This window comes from Spea bombifrons, chromosome 2 (assembly GCF_027358695.1).
Source record: "Spea bombifrons isolate aSpeBom1 chromosome 2, aSpeBom1.2.pri, whole genome shotgun sequence".
In the NCBI taxonomy this organism is placed as follows: domain Eukaryota; kingdom Metazoa; phylum Chordata; class Amphibia; order Anura; family Pelobatidae; genus Spea; species Spea bombifrons.
The window spans coordinates 82,764,332-82,783,458 of NC_071088.1; the positions used below are offsets into that span (position 1 = coordinate 82,764,332).

General features: G+C 37.7%; 1 protein-coding gene across 1 annotated transcript in view; it reads left to right on the forward strand.

Moving 5' to 3' along the window:
* CAMKK1 (calcium/calmodulin dependent protein kinase kinase 1) overlaps nt 1–18,459 on the forward strand; it is a 97,179-nt gene extending 78,720 nt beyond the window's left edge. The window contains exons 10-17 of the mRNA XM_053454952.1: nt 329–528; nt 1,931–1,984; nt 4,050–4,123; nt 5,602–5,689; nt 6,392–6,520; nt 9,765–9,865; nt 15,939–15,980; nt 17,478–18,459. Coding sequence (XP_053310927.1) covers nt 329–528; nt 1,931–1,984; nt 4,050–4,123; nt 5,602–5,689; nt 6,392–6,520; nt 9,765–9,865; nt 15,939–15,980; nt 17,478–17,550 — 761 coding nt within the window. The 3' untranslated portion in view covers nt 17,551–18,459. The remainder of the gene's footprint in view (nt 1–328; nt 529–1,930; nt 1,985–4,049; nt 4,124–5,601; nt 5,690–6,391; nt 6,521–9,764; nt 9,866–15,938; nt 15,981–17,477) is intronic.
* The last annotated feature ends 668 nt before the right edge of the window (nt 18,460–19,127 follow it).

Genomic DNA, 19,127 nt, shown 5'->3' on the forward strand with positions numbered 1-19,127 from the left:
ATTCTAGCATTTTATATGTATTGTATCTGAAAATGATTTGATGTATTGCACAATGGCTGTTGACATTTATTTTCAACTCCTGCAAACAAAATAATTGATGATTTAGTAAACGAATTACATAGTTATTTGTATACCCGGCTTTCATAAATAAAAAAGTAAATTGTTTTAAACTCCTATTGTGCTGTGAATTCCATTCTAAGATATCGGTGTTAATGCAGTTTAATTTACAGCTGCCATTCAGAGAGTGTTGGGAGATGTGCATAAATAGCCACCATACAATCTAGCTTCTCTCTCCTGCTGAGCACTGCCACTTCTGTTTTATTTTCAGTACATTACCAGAAGATTATCCACCGGGACATCAAACCATCCAATTTACTCCTGGGAGATGATGGTCACATTAAAATAGCTGACTTTGGAGTGAGCAATCAGTTTGAAGGCAATGATGCCCTTCTGTCGAGTACGGCCGGGACTCCAGCTTTCATGGCCCCTGAGACGCTTTCAGACTCTGGTCAAGGATTCAGTGGAAAGGTCATCCTGAACTTTCACATAGCATGCTGCAATTCAAAAGTGTCTTAAAGGAGCACTCCAGTCCGAGTTTTATGTTAATTCCATATTGGAGTCCATTATGCGTGGATTCCAGTGCATTTTACTGTGTACAAAATGAGGACATGCATTCTTTAATTATTGGAGTACTTCTGTCTAAGTTAAGTCCCAAGCTAACCCTACTTAAAAGCAAGGAGCATACTAAGATGTTCTTCTTGCACATGCTTAGTAGAGCTTCCAATATAGTCAATAAGGACTAAGGTTCCTTTGAAATCAATGAGAGTAGCAGCAGCCAATCACTGTCCGAACACATATGTTTTGCTAGAATATTTGTGATTGACTACAGCTTCAGTGATTTCAATCAGAGTGCTCCTGAGCATGTTATGATGATTATATATAAATGCTTGGTTTAAGTAATGGCAACTAGGAGAAGACATCTCATCTTTAACTCTAATAACTAAACAATAAATGCTTCAATTTAAATGCATTAAAATGAAGTTATTACCCATGTATAGTGCCTTTAGGTTCAGGTAATTGACTTTTTTGTACATTAGTAAACTGCATAAAATTTCATGTAACTTACACGTGTATGTGTGTTTAGTGTGGGATGATCGTTCTCTTATTATTTTCCATTATATTTAAAGGCTAAGTGCAGAAATTAAAATTAGTTTGAAAACTCATTTTAACATTAAAGCATTTAGTTTTATAATTTCATAACACATTGAGGGCTTTGTTTAAAATGTGATCCTGCTACAAAAAACTAATGAATTCTGGTGATTGAACTTGTCCGTTGGTTGCTCTGGTGGTAATTCCACTTTTTCGACTTTGTACCTAGCCTACAACATGGACGGGCTGGCCCTATTAGGGCAATGGTCGGACTATGTAACGTGAGGTTGCATGACCTGGCAGTAATAGCGGGACTGCTTACACAGTTTGTGTGAGCAGCTATAAAGAAGGGCAAGTTAAGGCTGTAATTAATGTGATCGAATGAACGTTAGCAAGAGTGTGTATTTGTAAGTGTATTAGTGGGAGAGCTAGTGTGTGTGTTAGCATGAGTTTGAATGTGTTAGTGTTGGAGTGTGTATGTGTATTAGCATGAGTGTGTATGTGTGTGTTAGAGTTAGTGTGTGTATGCTATTGCACATGTTATGGGAGTGGGGCAAGGGGTGGGGACTTAGTGTAACCTATTACCTGGGCCAAAAGGTGCCAGCCCTGCCCTGGCCCTCAGTGTGTTATCACAGTGTAAAATAAATGCTTGCACATTATCGCTTCCAGATTTCAATAAAGTCATTTTTATAATGACCAGAAGAAAAATAATTCTTATTTTCCATGCTTTAATTGTGTTACTATTTAGTTTGTTTCATCTATCTTTAATTGTCTTTCCTAGGCGCTTGATGTTTGGGCCATGGGAGTTACTCTGTATTGTTTTGTTTTTGGAAAGGTAGGTTACCTTTAAGTCATTATAGTAAAATATTTTACGTGGTAATTACTAAACCCCTACTACTCCTGACTGTAGTAGGACAAAACTTGGCATCAGCACAGCTTAGTTTCATGGACTGTCAAGCCCACCTAAAAAAGTGTAGAATGTTACTGTGGTATCATGGATCAACATAGTATTTCTTCAGAAACCCTAAAGAACCTTTTGTTTCTGTAAATCCAACTTGTTATGACATGCACTACTTATTATGTCCTGTTTGTTTATTGTAGAATGTGATAGCATTATGTAAATCAATATTTTATAAAATATAATAATCATGAAGTGAAAAAGCCTCAAACAGAAATTTTTACATAAGCTTTCTTGAAAAGAAATATAAAAATCACAATCATCAGTATTAACAGCATTTAGGTATATAGCAGCTACATATTCCTCTATAGCTACATATTTACAACTGTGCATATGTACAGATACACACAAACATGCATTCATAGTCGTACAAGCACACCTGAACGTTGTGCCTACAGATGCACAAGCACCAAACATATTATACAAATTTTTACATATATCCATGAGCATCATCCATAGATTGTATCACAAAGATACCAAACTTAATTATTTGTATTGTTATAATAACTACCTTCCTTCAGTTTAGTTCCACAGTCTATATTACAGAATCCATCTATACCACTACCCTGAATAATGTGGAAAACAGGGCTAGTTTTACCCTTGCATTAGGGTGAGATATTGAAACAAATGACTGTGGTGCCTCCAATAATACACCATAGTTATTCATGCTGAAGTAACATTTATCACAATAAAGTTAAAGTGATGTGGCTAGTGAAAATACAAAACACAAAAATCTGGAGAATTTGGATATGAAGCTTAATAGAACAGTCTTTAGTCAAAGGCCATATCTTTTATTGGGCCAACAGAGAAGGGGTGAACAGTCACATAAGCTATCTGGACAACTTGCCAGTGTAGACTACCCAGAATACTCCCTCTTCTGTGGTGTCTTAGTGGGGGGCTAGACATGTGTGTGGCAAGGCTGGAAGCTGAAAGCAGCAGGTTTAGCCCTAGAGCGTCAAAAGCAGGAAGGAAAGTGGGTGGACAGTTGGTGTGGCCTAACATTGTTCCTCCTGTCTGGAGACAGAGTGACTTGGGGTCACAGGAAAGCAGAACTTCATTCTGAGACTCCACGTCCTAGCCAGAAGGTTCTCATGCATGCTTAAGGATCTTTTTTTTAGAGAGCTTTTGTGTCACAGTGAATGTACCCGAGGACCAAAGGCAAGTATAGACATTCACTTATAGAGAATGGCCTATACCCAGCTCTTGTGCCGCACAGACGAATAAGAGTGGAACCATGGTCCTTGTACTTTAAGGCTGAGTAAGGAACAACAGGGAACCTGGCAGCGGGTAACAGTAATAACCAGGATTCAGCAACATAGCACAATCAGGAATCTGAATCTGGGTCCACAACCAGAAGTCGGTAACACAGCAGAGTCAGGAACTGTAATAGCCAAAGGTCAGCAACCAGGAATAAGGCAAGGTTGGTTAGGGAGATGGACGGTGCTTGGACATACAAACTGCTAGGTTGCAGTTGAAGCACAAACATCTAAGAGTTAAATAGGTTGCACAAATACATAGAAGCACAAACATCTGAGAGTTAAAGCACAGGTGTCAGAGAGTTAAATAGTCACTTAATTGGCTACTGTAATGAGGCAACAGGTTGCAGGTGTAGGAGCTAAACAAGGATACTTTAGCCTAACAACCCTAAGACTGAAAGATTGCACGACCCAGTCCAGAGGGGCCGTTGTCGGCATTGAATCCTTGCGGTGTCAGGTTTTAAATAGTGGGTAGGCACCATCCCTCCTGTACTGCTAATTGCCAAGGGATTAATGGCCTTCATAACATTATGTGACTCGATATTTTTTGTTTTGGACCTTCATCTTAAATCTCCATCTTCAACTATGTCCATTTTTCTAATGTGAAACAAACAAATTAGCCATCAATTCCTTACATTATGCAGCATTTTTATCATGAGATATGTGACTTTTTCATTCTATTTTAGTGCCCTTTTATGGATGAGTACATCTTGGTTCTCCATAACATAATAAAGTATAAACCTGTAGAGTTTCCAGAACAGTAAGTAATCTTGCATTCTGTTTGTACCCATTAAATTGCAGTGGCTACAGCACCTAGATATTACAGCAAGCAGATCCAAGTATATGTTTATAGTCTGTTGGAAATATCATTAATCATGCACGTAAAAAAGGAAATGATGGGTAAAGCTTTATGCTGATTTAAAGTTAAGAATGTCTACTGGAACATGGCGATCGTATGCCACAGATATACCTTGGAGTAGAAGTGTTTGCAGTAAAAAATGGTAGCTGGGAGGTGGAGTGGTAGGCATTATTGGAGTAAAGAGGTAGATAGGACAGACACCCTGCACTTATTAGGGAAAGCCTTAAGTCAAGAACATCAAAAGTTATCAAATCCTACTTTGGCTGAGGCAGACCAGTACCAGGTAGAATGGGACCTGTTTGCAAGAATACAGTGTGTGTTTGTAGGATGTATAATGAGTGTTCAGTGTGTAATTTATGTGCAAAAGTACCCAGGGGCGTAACTAGAAACCTCAGGGCCCCGGTGCGAGAATCTGTTAAGGCCCCCCCACCCCCAACCCATCTATCCCTTTCTCACGATCTACCCTCTCCCTCCCTACCCCCCCTTCTCACGATCTACCCTCTCCCTCCCTACCCCCCCTTCTCACGATCTACCCACTCCCTCCCTACCCCCCTTCTCACGATCTACCCACTCCCTCCCTACCCCCCCTTCTCACGATCTACCCACTCCCTCCCTACCCCCCCTTCTCACGATCTACCCACTCCCTCCCTAATCCCCCTTCTCACGATCTACCCACTCCCTCCCTACCCCCCCTTCTCACGATCTACCCACTCCCTCCCTTTGTGGGTCACTTACCGTCAACTCCTGTGTTGGGAGCGTGAGGCGTTTGTCTCGGGTGCCGGCGCTTCACAGCTGAGCGCCGGCATATGACGTGTGAAGCGCCGGCACCCGAGACAAACGCCTCACGCTCCCAACACTGCACTCTGGGCAGCGCTGAGGCAGGCGGCGGCGGCAGCAGCGGCGGGAAGTGGAGGCATCCTGGATTTCTGTCAGTCAGGGGGGCCCAAGAGTTGCCGAGCGGTCGTTTTCAGCAACCGCTCGGCACCCCTTGGGCCCCCCTGACTGGCAGAACTCCAGGGCCAGGTCGCAGTCGCGACCCGGGTAGTTCCGCCACTGAAAGTACCGTATATAGTCATGTGTGATACCAAGTGCATTTGTGTGATGTAGCTGAAGCTTTTTCCCCACCTCATCAATGATTCTACAATTGCATTGAACTTTAAGCCATATATTAAATATACCGTAATTTACTAATATACATGTTTACAATAATTGTTGTTATTCATTGTCGTGAGACAAATTAATATCCTCTTGTATCTGACGGGTTAATGTCTCCCATGAATCTAACAAATCACTGATACAGCAAATATAAAGCATGACTTGTATTTATATTTGTTTATGTATACCGTACAGTCTTAGACGTGCCATTTATTTTATTGTAGGCCTGCTGTAAGTGATGAACTTAAAGACTTAATAATTAGAATGCTGGAAAAAAAGCCTGAAGCAAGAATAACAGTTCCTGAAATAAAGGTTTGTTTCTTACAGTATACACACTTGGTAGATTTTTAGCTAGGTGAAGAGTTACTGTATCAAGCAAGCATTTCTGTTTTTAAAAAATAAATCTTTAGCAGACGTATCAAATGATATATGCCGAATATGCAACAGAACTGTCTGAAGAGAGGCCAGATTTCCACATTTAACAATTGATCCGTACTGCCTTTCTGTTGGAGTTAGCTGTGCAGGATACATTTTCGTTCTTTGGTAACATACGATGACTGCCAAGAAAATATTGGATTTTACTAATAGCAATATATCCTGTGGTTAGTTGTACTTTATGCAGGGAAATTACAATATATTAAATGCTACAAGCATTAAAATGAATGTGTTGCATTATTTGTGGTAGAACCCATCGATAATACCATGAAAAATAAACATACAAAATATTTTGATTTCTTTCATATCTATAACTTATGTCTGGGATACAAGGAACCAGATATCAAACATTAAGCATTCCATGCAAGACAATTTCAGGAAAAAAAGGTATCGCTAATTATATGATGTCCATTACCTAGTTGGAGATTTTTATTAAAAAATGAATGTAGCTCAGTCATTATTCAAATAATACAATTTTAGAGTTGAAAATTACAATATAAATTTAACAGAGAAAATGGTTTAATGTGGAAGAATTAGACATGTTTGAAACTTCATTTTCTTAAAATGTTTTCCCCCAAGGTTCATCCTTGGGTATCAAAGAATGGGGAGGATCCTTTACCCCTAGAAGAAGAGCACTGCTCCATTGTGGAGGTGACAGAAGAAGAGGTTAAGAACTCTGTCAAGCTCATTCCCAGTTTGACAACAGTGGTAAGGAACACTTTTTTTTTCTCGGGGAACAAGCTTCATGGCAACAGGACTAGAACACATTTTAAAAGGCTCTTGAAGGGTGGGTACTAAGGCACTTCTTGAGGATCTAAATATAGGTAAATATAGATACATGAAATACATTTTTTATTAATTTATTTATTACTTGGCCTTGAGGTGTGCAACACATTTCTTCACATCTCTATCCTTCATGTCCCTTTAAATTATTATTATTATTTTCTTTTATTTATGCAGTGACAACAGTTTATGCAGCTCTTCTTACAGTACATGTTTTCAATGTGTATGACAAATCTAGACTTGACAGACAAAGACAAACCAATACATTAGGGAATGAGGACCCTGTTCGTAAACACTCTTAAATATGAAAAAGCATATGTGCAGCATACACCTGAGTTCACATGCATTCCCAAGGAACATCTGAGTGGTAATTAACTAAAATTGTCAATTTTCCAGTATTTCAGTGTGCATTTAAGAAAACGTACTATAATATTTTGTGGTTAAATGGAAATCCCCTGCCTTGTAACTTCTCGGTTTATTCTGCATTGTTTTTATTGTTATTTTATGCCTGGCATGATAATGGTTTGAACAATGTCGCATATTCTAAAACTTGTTATCATATAGAATAGTCCTTAGGCGCATATAATTTTAATGTAGAAATAGGATAATGAATGGTAATCAGAGCCCAGCTGCCAATAAGAGTACATTAGGATTTGGTTACTGCTATGCAGAATACAGCTCAGCATGGTCTCCGCCTGTAATTTCTGCAATGAGTCATAAAGCTGTAAGATTCAGCATCATTCCTCTCACCATTCGTGTTGCCATTTTCTCTGTAACATAAAAAGTCAAATTTCTGGTCTTTATGGTTAAAAGTAGCAACAGTTTAATTTTTTTATAAACCTTGTTTATCCTAGACGTTTCGTGTATAAAAAGCTATGCCAGCGTTTCATAATTTTCAGGAAGCACAGTTTATATGAATTATATTGCCAGCACAGACAAGCCATTTAATGCAAGCAATGACTATTCTGCTTACTGGAGAGTAAAACTCTCCTTTGAACTTGTTTTGATATTAGTGTGATCTGTGGACTTTGCATATATTTGAGGATCATCGAAGACGGTGCCATTTCTGAACTGGAGACCTTTTTGAAGTTATTTTTAGAATCTCTAAATGTTGATTTCTATGTATTGTAAAGGACTCTATAAGAAGCTAATATTAAGTGTATTAAATGAAAATTAAGTTGTAATGTTTTGTTATTGACTATGGTGACCTAGCTAGCTCAGCATTCTCTTTGGCTTGGTTGGAAATCTGAGTGCCCTAAAGTAGAAATTCACAGGAAATATGCCTTTCAATATAAATCAGTGCATAGAATGTAACTAAACATATTAGTGAAGTGGTTTGTTAACCCCTAAATGACAAAGCTTAAATTACAATATAGATGACACAAATATATCAATATACTGTATGTGCCACCTTCCTTTTACTATTATTTTATCATGTTCTTTGGCCCTGCCAAGGTCTAAGCATGTTTGGCCAAGTCTAAACCAAATATTTAAACCTAGGCCTATCCAAATACAAGCTAAAGTCTACGATAGTTTACGAAGAATTGATAGAGAAAAGGTAAACGTATATTCAAAGGCAGGTGAACTGTGTCTTTTAGCAATTTGAGATCTAGGGATCCTGTGTTATTGTATGCAAGTAGCATCATTTAATCAACCAGACTTGTGTCTGGACTTTAGACCAATAGCAGAAACTGTATATTTTACAGATTCCTTTTTTCTTTGTTTTCTAAAATATTTCTAGCTTTTTTTTCTCATTGGGTTGTGGCCAGCTGACCCAGGCCTTCATTTCTTCCCATCAGGCTCATCTCCTGTGAAAAATATATATTTACCAAAGTGTGAACAACACAAACAGAACATCTGCTAATTCAGTTTATCCTAATATGTGTTTTAGATCTTTGATCTGCCAAGAGAACATACTGCCTGTATTAACACATGCCATGTTATTTGGCACAGCAGGGGAAGTAGTTTGAGCCAAATCACAGACATTGTTTTGATTTGATTTTAAAATAAGACTCACTAATTTATTTATGTCGGTTACATATGTATATCGTATCCCTTCACCTATGCTTAGTCGATAGTAATCAAATTCCTGTCTGACAGTATGTAATAGAGCATAGTGTTTCCATGGAAATTGGCAGCTTATTGTCTACTTATTGCAGTTAGAATAGCTCCTAAAATAATTAAAGAAGCAGTTTAGCGTAATATATATATATTTTAATCAGTCTCGCCGTTCATTACACTTCTTGCCAGCACTGTTAAGTATGCAAGTTTAATTAAATTTGTTCTCTTCAGTGGATGGTCTTGATGACCCATATTTCATTTTAACACATCTAGAGTTTCCTGACTAATCTTTTTTCACTGAAATATATTTGAGGTATTCTGTATTAGGAACGTAACCATTACTATTAGGTCAAAGTTGAATATACTACAGTGGTCTTGTTAGCAACAAGAGAAAATGTCTGTATTTTAAAAGAAATATAGATATTACATATTTATTCCAGTTAATATAAATTAAGCTGTATGCTGAAGCCGAATCTTGCTTGCTTGTAATGCTATAGCAAAGACTAACTGCATGCACATACTCACTCAAGAGCATCTTGGATCATTTGGAGGAATTCTGTGTAGCTTATATCATTACATGTAGTTTGGCATATGTGGCTTAAAGTACAAATGGTACAGAATTGATGTACTTCACAGTTACTACATGTGTACTTAAAGACACACTCCAGCCATCATATGCACTTAATTATAGATGGGAGATACCTTTATATTTAAGTGGTATCCCCCTTGTAAATGCATAGGGGATTTTGCTGGATTCACCATATGCATTTACCCACCCCCATCTATTTCAGCTGAACACATATGGTTTCCCATACATTTCTTTTAAAGGTATTTTTGTTATGTTATTATATGAATATAAGGCAAGATCAAGGACTAAAGAAGGTTTGAGTTTTTTTACAGTAGGAAAAACGGGTAGGTTATATGGGATGTATGTTACCTGTCGCAAAATTCTATGCGTCTAATTCTGGGATTCTAACACTCAACAATGATATCCCATAGTATAGTTTCAAAATTGTTGCCCTGGTCTTTCTAGGGCTGTAATTTGTTCTGCAGTGGCCGTTAATTCTGATAACAAATCTAACCTTTTTCTTGTCTTCTTCTTTTGAAGATATTAGTAAAATCTATGTTGAGGAAGCGCTCATTCGGAAACCCATTTGAATGTACGAGAAGAGAAGAACGGTCCATGTCTGCCCCAGGAAACCTATTAATGTAAGTACCTATGTTACAATATAATGTTTTGTCAAGGACCCTACAAATCTGCCCAGTTTATAGCCTTTCATAGCCATGTGATATAGTTTAAATATAACTCTTACATCTACTAACTGACGTACAGCAGTATAAACACATTTTTGCTTATTTTGTGGGGGGGTTACAATTACTTTGATTTTATGCAATTATGTTAAATTACTACTACTACTACTACTACAAGACTGTTATTTTGATATATGCGTCCTTAGAATAATTATGCAATTATATAACTGTAGAAGTAGTAAAATGTCACATTTTTGATACTCTATTCAATTGGTCTTTAGCGTTGAAACTAGTATCTGAAGTTGTCGCCAACAGTAAAACTGGAATTAAAAATTGAGATTTAATGTGTTTTTCAATTCTGCTGCTGCCAAAACAGAGTTTGCCATTTCACATACAGGGATGCACAGCATGAAGTGAATACATCTTTACCATCTGTTACAGGTTGAACAGCAGATGGCTTTTCATTAAAAGTCGCTTAGAGAATAGAGCCCAAGATAGAATTCTACATGAGGCAAATTTCCCCAGTATGTGCAGTTTGAAATATATTTCAGGAACATATCTATATTTCCGTAGTCTTACTCAGTTGAGTGTTCTGAGGTGTGATTATTTATTTTACCTTATAAAGTTTTGGCATTACAGCATAGCAAAATAAAGTAGAGCATGACATTGAAAACTTCTGGTCTTTCTATTACAGTCATTATATATTGATGTGGGATTCTTTATAGGTACAGAAGTTTGGTAAAAAAAAAAAAAAGTATGTTCCAGTATATTTGATTCTTCAAAATATACTGTTATTTTTAGAATTCCACACTCCACCACTCTACTTTCAGAACACCAGCAGAGGTATGCTGTTTAACGTAAAGTGACCAGATTTAAAAAAAAAAATTAATTGGCAAATGGTAAAAAAAAAAGCATTTTATAAGCATATTTTCTTCAAACTGTATATACAGTGTATTTGGTATGTGTTGGTATGAAGTGATTATATGATATATATATATATTATTTCTCACATTTTGTCCGGCAGGCCCGGATTAAGAATGTTATTGGCCTGGTGCTGAGGATATGGGGCCTTTCTATGGAAATAAATAGACAGAATGACTCCCCTGGGTTCCTGCTTCCTTTGAGCAGTACTAGAGATGCTGCTCGCACAGTGTGTGCGAGCAACGCAAACAGGAAGCAGCGGCCCTGCATCCGGGTACATGTCCGGGGACATAATTTGTCCGTGGACAGTGTCCTCAATCCCGGACTGTTACCGGAAACCGGGTACGTCTGGTCACCCTAGTTTAACGTATATGTAAAAATGCATTTCAGAGTCTTGTTAGATCTTGATATGAGTTGACTTATTGCCTAGTATTTTACAATTTTGTTGTTGCATGAGTGTCCTTATACCTTAAGTCAATCTACTTTAAAAATGAACAAGAATACAAGCATTTTTTCTGTTTTCCTTTCTGTGTTCAAAATCAAGTTTAATAAAAACTTCCTTTTTATCAGTCTGAAAATGAAAACAGTTCCATAAGAGTGGAGTGCACCTACTTTGTCACTCCTAATGGAAGCCATTCATCTTCTGCCAAGCTCATAATTAGACTTGTGCATAAGGCCCAAAATCATTTCACACTATTCTTTTGTTTTTGACTCATTGATTTTGTTTGAGGCATTTTTGGGACAAAATTCAAAATTTTTGTTATTCAGAAACCTTGCTCAAAATACTGTATTTGCTCGCTTATAAGATGAGGATTTTTTTCAGAAAAATACCCCTTGTCTTATATTCGAGGTAGTCTTATAATCAGACCTCAAATAGAGGTCTGACTACAAGACTAAGATCCACATACCCCACAGTGCTGCAGGGCACCTGGATCCTCCTCTCCGCCAGTCGGTGGACGTCTGTGAGATGCGTGCAGACAACCTCTGCTGCTGTCCAACACTTTCGCCGGGGCTTCTATGACTGAGCACCAGCAAGACCTTCCGGTACTCAGCCATAGAAGTCCGGGCGGAAGTCCCGGGTAGCAGCAGAGGTTGTCAGCGCGCATCGCGCACACTTCCACTGGCTGCCCCCACTTGACAACAGAGAGTCTGGAGCACGGGGGACAGAGTGGCATATAGGGGGTATAAGGCATATCTGGGAGGCAGAGTAGTAAGCCGTGAGGCAAATGTGCATAACTGGGGGGGGCAGGTTGGCGAATAAAAGGAAATAAAAACAAAAAATGCATTTTTCTCAATCATAGTTTTTATTAAATAAGAATTACATTTGCATTAATATTTACTAATAAAACTTTTTTTCCTATAAGGTAGTCTTATATGCAGGCTTTTAAATTAATTAAATTAATATTCAAGTCTTGGGGGGTCATCTTATAATCAGGGTCTTCTTATAGCCAAGAAAATATGGTAAGTCTCTCTCTCTCTCTCTGTGCCCTCTCCCCCAGTCCTCTCAGTGCTCTCTGTCCTTATCCCCCTAGCCATCTTTCTACTTGTTCCCCACAGTCTGTCGTCCTTGCCCTGTCCTATACCATGCATGTTTAAATTTCATGCAGGGGTATCGCTAGGGGGGCTACTGGGGCTGAAGCCCCAAGTCTCAACTTACATAGTTACATAGTTCATAAGGTTGAAAAAAGACCAAAGTCCATCAAGTTCAACCTATGTACATATTGTGTCCCTACTGTGTTGATCCAGAGGAAGGCAAAAAACCCTTATGAAGCAGATGCCAATTGCCCCATACCAGGGGGAAAATTCCTTCCCGACTCCAAATATGGCAATCAGAATAAATCCCTGGATCAACGTTCTGTCCCTATTAATCTAATATCCATAACTTGTAATATTATTGCTTTCAAGAAACACGTCCAGGCTCCTTTTGAACTCTTTTATTGAGTTTACCATTACCACTTCCTCTGGCAGAGAGTTCCATAATCTCACCGCTCTTACTGTAAAGAACCCCCGTCTGTGCTGGTGTAGAAACCTTCTTTCCTCCAGCCATAGAGGATGCCCCCTTGTTAGAGATACAGTCCTGGGTATAAATAGGTCCTGGGAGTGATTTTCCATGTCAGTCGTCCCCAGTGTTTTCCCATTTAATACATATTCCCAGCCTGGATTTTTCTTCCCCATGTGCATAACCTTACATTTATCTGTGTTGAGCCTCATCTGCCCCAAATGGAGACAAGCCCTTTGTAAAAAAAATTGGACTGAACCAGGAAGGATAACAAGAACACAGAAACATAAAAATGAAAGGGAAGAGATAGAAAGGAGAGATAATGAGAAAGAGGAGGAGAGATAATGAGAAGTGGGATCAAAAAGTAAAAGGCGAATGATAAAGAGAAATGGAATAGATGGAAAATGGAGAGAAAAGGGGGAAAGAAGAGGAGAGCTAAACAGCAAAGGATGAGCTGAGATAAAGAGAAAGGGGAGGATCAAGAGGAGACCACTGTAGGTGCAATGTTAGTGCGGAGTAAGTCCTGGGGATACAATCTAGGCAATTCCTGTGGGTGCAATCTGGCTGCTGGGGCAAGTAAATATATAAAAAAGCACATATTATAAAAGTTAAAACTGGATGCCTAAAGAAGATAGACTTGGTTTCATTTTTCACAGAGGCTGTTGGAAATGAAGTAATGGGAGGTTTTGCAAATATTTGTCAGTGTGTGTGTATATATGTGCAGTGTGTACAGCGACCACTTCCAAAGAAGACTCTACTGCTATCCAGTCTGCTGTGGGCTCTAGCCCCAGATCTTTTGGAGACTTAGCAACACCCCTGATTTCATGTATTATAGCATCTACCACTTCTGCTAGGACCCTTTATCACTTATCCGCCACCTTCTCTGTAAAGTAAATCTTCCTGACATTAAGTAAAACTTCCTTACATTAAATAAAAGTAAAATCCCCAGGAGTTCTGTGGACCTCAAGCTACTCGTTTTGCAGCACAAGATTCCCCCAAAACAACAGTGGCTGCATTTGATGGATATGTGGAACAGAATTTGATATTAAAAGTTTGGTTTTTGATTTGAGGAAGGATATTTTCAGAATAGATATATCTGGCATTGGAATGGTTAGCTATTGCCTTTTTTGTTATTTTGTTGTATTTAACCTCTCGCGTCCTGGCCTGTGTAGTTTGCATTTGCTAATACTTAATGGAGCTCCTTCTAGCTTTATTGAACTCATGAATGCTTATCAAGCGTATTCATGCCATGTAAATTCCATTTTTTTTCTTACTAATATTTTGTTTTTCCACTTGGCTGAAATGTTTTCAGACTGTAATATTAAACCCTTGGAGCAGCCAAGGGAGATTTGTGGAGGCCAGCCATATTTCATGTTGCAGTTGTTACATTTTCCTTACGCCACCATCTGCTCTCGCAGTGGGAGTGTGACAGATCAATTTCCTGCCTGTTGCAGGTGCCAACCACTGATCTTTTGACCTTTGGGCTTCTTGAAGGTGATTTCTTTTTCCGTAGAATGCCATTGTCGTCTTACAGATCATACATATTTGTTCGTAGTATATTTCCAGCAATGTATTGCTTTGCTTCTGGCTGCCACCTACAGTAATAAGTCTGCACTCGTGTACAGCAGTCACTGATTCAGCAGAATATATTAATTTCCTAATATTAGTTATGTAGGCATTTTGTTCATCAAATGGAAATTAATTTTCATTAGTGATGAGGGGTCAGGATAGTGCTCTCAGCTTGAAGGACATAAGAATGTGTCCAGTTCACCATCTATTGCCACAAATTCATTTTAATTTTTAAATACTCTATGGTAGATAATTACTTTATATGAAGCCTCAAAGGCCAGACCTGCTCATATGTATAAGTGGGGAAAAAATGGGAAGACAAGATGGACCAAATGGATTTTATCTGTTGTCATATTCTATGTGTTCATATAGTTATGTATACTCAGAGTTGCCCGAGTATAAAAGTGTAATATGCAGCTTTCCGCACATCATATGCTGCCGGCCTTAAGGTGCCATGGCTGACTAGTCATTCCTATTTTCGTATAATGAACAACTAGTACATAGGGTAATCTCTTGCTAGCAATTTTCTGTGTTCTAGTAAATACTATTTTCCTAAAATACTGCAGTTTTTGGAAAAAGGATAGAAAACTTGTTACTGATGCTTTGTGGTTATTGACATTTATGCCAGTATTTATAACAATGCTATCTAAATGTCTGTATATGTTTGCTACAGCAGCACAGTGCATCTCCTCAAGCTACTAGCTTTCCTTGCAGAGCCTACGCTATAGTTGCCAGCATGCCCTTTGTCTGCTGAACTGTCATATAATATCCTAGTCCCACAATGCCCATTGCGAATGCTGCTTTTGAGACTGACCGAAGCAGATAGGAGGCATTTTGCTATTACCCAGATGAATTTATAGAAGCTTGTCAGACTGGATTTCTCGCAACCCAGTTTGCAGTCATATCAACTGGGAGTTTGCAGAAGACTTAAATATATCCGCTAATGTCAAGAACCTTCCATGTTATCCTTCTGCAAGAAGGCCTGAGCAAGCCCTTCCTAACGCATAGTTAAATTGATGAGATCACTTACAACCAGTATTTCGATGTACTAGGTAGAGTCACGTTCCATAGACCAATAATACAGTCACATCAAAGTTTAGTATTTAGATGACGGTCAAGGAGACAGGAAGATGTTGTACATGTGTGTTTTACCATTACATCTTGCACAATGCTGTAACGTTCAGATGTGTACAAGGATAATCTTCTGTCTGGTTTTACTTGTTTTTTTTTATATATATGTATATACAGTGTATGTATTTAAAGTTTGAATGTCAAAAGCATTTTCAGTAGGTGCCCATTTTACACTCTTAAAATGTTTTTTTTTTTCTCATCAACTGGTGTAACGATTTACATCCTAATCTTGTTTTAAGGCATGCGGATTGTATTCCATTCCTGTAGTGATCACAAACATTTTAAAGTACAAGAACACACTGAAAAATCATCTCATTTGAGTTATATTTCGGATCGTTTACTAAGTTGTCACCCAGTTCATTGTTCCTTTCTTTCTTTTTGTTTTTGATCATTGTTTTTATCACGGGACAGGTGCCAGTTTAAATCATCTTTAAAATTGCATCCATGTTTAAGGTAATTTCTATGTTCTGTTCCCCCTGACACTAACGTTTGTTGAATGTGTTCCCAACCCTCTCTAGCCATTCTTCAAATTAACCAAACTTTATGTTGCCCCAGCCTTGAGAAACACTGTTAGCTTTCCCTCAATGTAGTTTTGTCACCAGTGTTAACAATTGTGTGTTTTTTGTATTAAAGTATTACTTTTGGGTTTTTGGGGGGTAGAAGGATTAGTGCAACACAAATGATCACTTTTGATAGAACATTACAGTAACCAGCATTGTGCAATTTAAGAAATGCTCTGCATACTCCTGCTTTAGCTATACTCTCTTCTGGTCACTGCCAAGCTGCTGATAGCAATTAATTAACCTGCTTGTAGAATTCTGTAGTATGTTTGTAATGCATTTTGACTTAATAATCAGATGAGTTTACTTCCTAGGTGATCTAAAAATAAAACCCCAAATAGGTGTGTATGTTCCCTTCACTGGAGTTTTATACTGGAGCCTTCTAGACATATATATATAATTGTAATTTGTATGTGGTTGACAGAATATTAGGTGGAAGGTATCAATTTGAATGGAGGTTATAGACCTGGAGCATATGGCAAACACAACATGAGCTCATGCCACGTGCACCATACTCTTAAACCAATGGACACATTTGATGTCACCTCACAATGTATAAGGGTGTGGAAGAAAATGGAAAGTGACATCATTCTTTCTCATTATTGGCACAAATTGATAGGTTGTAAACATTTAAAGTGAGCCCTAACAACGTGAGGGAAATGGAGTTAGTGTGCTCTCAAATTCACAAATCGTGCAAAACTTTATCAGATTAAAATGCTCAGTCTGTGCATACTAGAAGCACAACCAAGTGCATCAGCAACTTAATATCTAAAAAACGATAATATATAAAAACAAAACAAAAATAATATTTGTATGTTGGAGTAAATACATCCCTCTAAACCACACACAGACCAGTTTTTGTACAATTTTCTAGTATACAAATTCACTAAACATAACTTTCACTTTTATTAATTATTAATTTTAGATTATTAGTCTTCTACAACTCCATTTACTAGGCATGTGCAAATGAGCCAAAACCAATTTTTCATGTTGTTTTTTTGGCCCATTTGGTTCAGCCAAACATTTGGTGGCATTTTTACTTCGGGAACGCTCATTCTTGTTCACTTTTGCACGCTCTAAATGTTTGCCTACCTTCTCTGCTGAGTTCAAGTGAGGGAAAAATGACAGCGCCACCATATTGCCCCGAGTTCAAGTAAGAGCTTTATGAATTAAATAGTACAATATGTTGGTTGTATCATAACAAATTATTTTATCTAAACATTCTTAAGTCTTAATAATAAATAATAAAGAAATTGGAGAATGTACATGACCTTACAAATAATAATCTCCATTATCATCAAACCAAATTCTGTTTCTGAAATGGTGCATGATGACTGTTGCTCTAAAATGATGGCTGGTAAAACTTTGTCTTTCTTTTCTTTTACTTTAGAAAACAAGCAAGCGGAGAAGCATTGAAGGACTCTGAGCTTCCTGATGTGGAGGAAGATGATGGAGCTTCATGAGTACTTGTTCGCACGTATGGATTAAAACTCACCTGCTGCTGTGGCTTGCTCATAACAATGTTGCACGGACTTGTATGCCCATGACCATCATGAACCAAAGCTTGTGGTCTGTAGAAAAGAAACAAAAAACACCACCAACACTTCGAAGGTTTTGTTTAAGGTTTACATTTCTCTGGAGAATGTTATGTTATGGAGATGATCTAAGAAACTTGTTCTAAAGGTATTTGTCTGCATGTATGTGTAAATATGTGAATGAACACAGAAAAACTGTGTGCCTCATCTCCATCTGTGCTTCTGCATTACTACAGCCAGTGTAGCTTGAGGTTTGCTTGACCAATGAATGTTTATTTAATTTATATTCAAAGAACCAAAAGCTTTTACTGGAGACTTGGTTTCAGATTCTATAATCTCAGCTTCTTGGCTAGTTTCTAGGGAAAGTTGTGTTCTATAGATGCTTCTGTAGTATAATACAATTATTTCTTTCTTAGGTATTAGAAGTTTTAAATTACTCTTATACAGAAAACCATGCTTGCTGCTGAGATCAATGTTTTCACTGTGTCATACTAGTTAATGTTCAATTGCACAATGCCTGCCATGGGCAAGAGAATAGGTTTGTGGCTCCAGTCTTGGCTAAGTTCTAGTTAACGGACCTACTGTTTACATTCTCTGCAAGGGCTATTTCTCTAGTCTACCTTTTGCCCCAACCTCAACATATTGTTAATGTGTATGCTCATTGAAATTCATTGTAGACCATGTTTACCAAATATAAAACAGGAAAATTTCACATAACCCTTCATTGAAAGAGCCACAGTTCTATAGCTGCCTGCAATGTCCATATTGTGTAGGTGTGTTAATTACTAAATATAACAGAGTAATATTATTTTACCAGGCACAGAACGGTAACTTCATAACACAAATGAAAAGTTTCACATAACCATCCACAAATGTATTATATCATTTTTTCAGAGTAACAACATTTACAGATACAAAATATCCATTTATGATATTGTTTATGTATATAATGTTACGTTCAGAATACATTTACAATAATTCCTACCACTTTTCACTTTAATAACCCTTGACAGCCTGCCCAGGAGACCTCAGGCTAATGAAAGGAAATGTGCATCATTCTATAGAATGCCTTATTATGTACAGGTTAGACATATTTATCAGTCTCTTATTACAGATGTGCCACTTGATATTGCTTTTTTCCAGCTACATGTTGTAGATTTAGACTTGCGTTCTTCCTAGATATCGCTTCAGCTCAGAACATTTTTTAACTGTCTAAAATATTATACACTGCAGATATTTTTTTTTAATTCCCTATAGTGAGAGTGTTGTGCTTGTTTGTTACTATTATTGTTGTATTTAAGATTTAGATATAATGCTCATATATTAACAAATGTTTGTAATGTTAAATCGTGCGCACAATAAGCATAATATCTGATTTTAAATGACTAATTAGGTACCTCAGCAATAATACTCGATAGATGACCATTTCAAGGAGTTTTAATTTCTTGTAGAACTGTCATCAGTTTCCACACTATATGAAATTAATTGGCTTGGTCTGAGGTGAC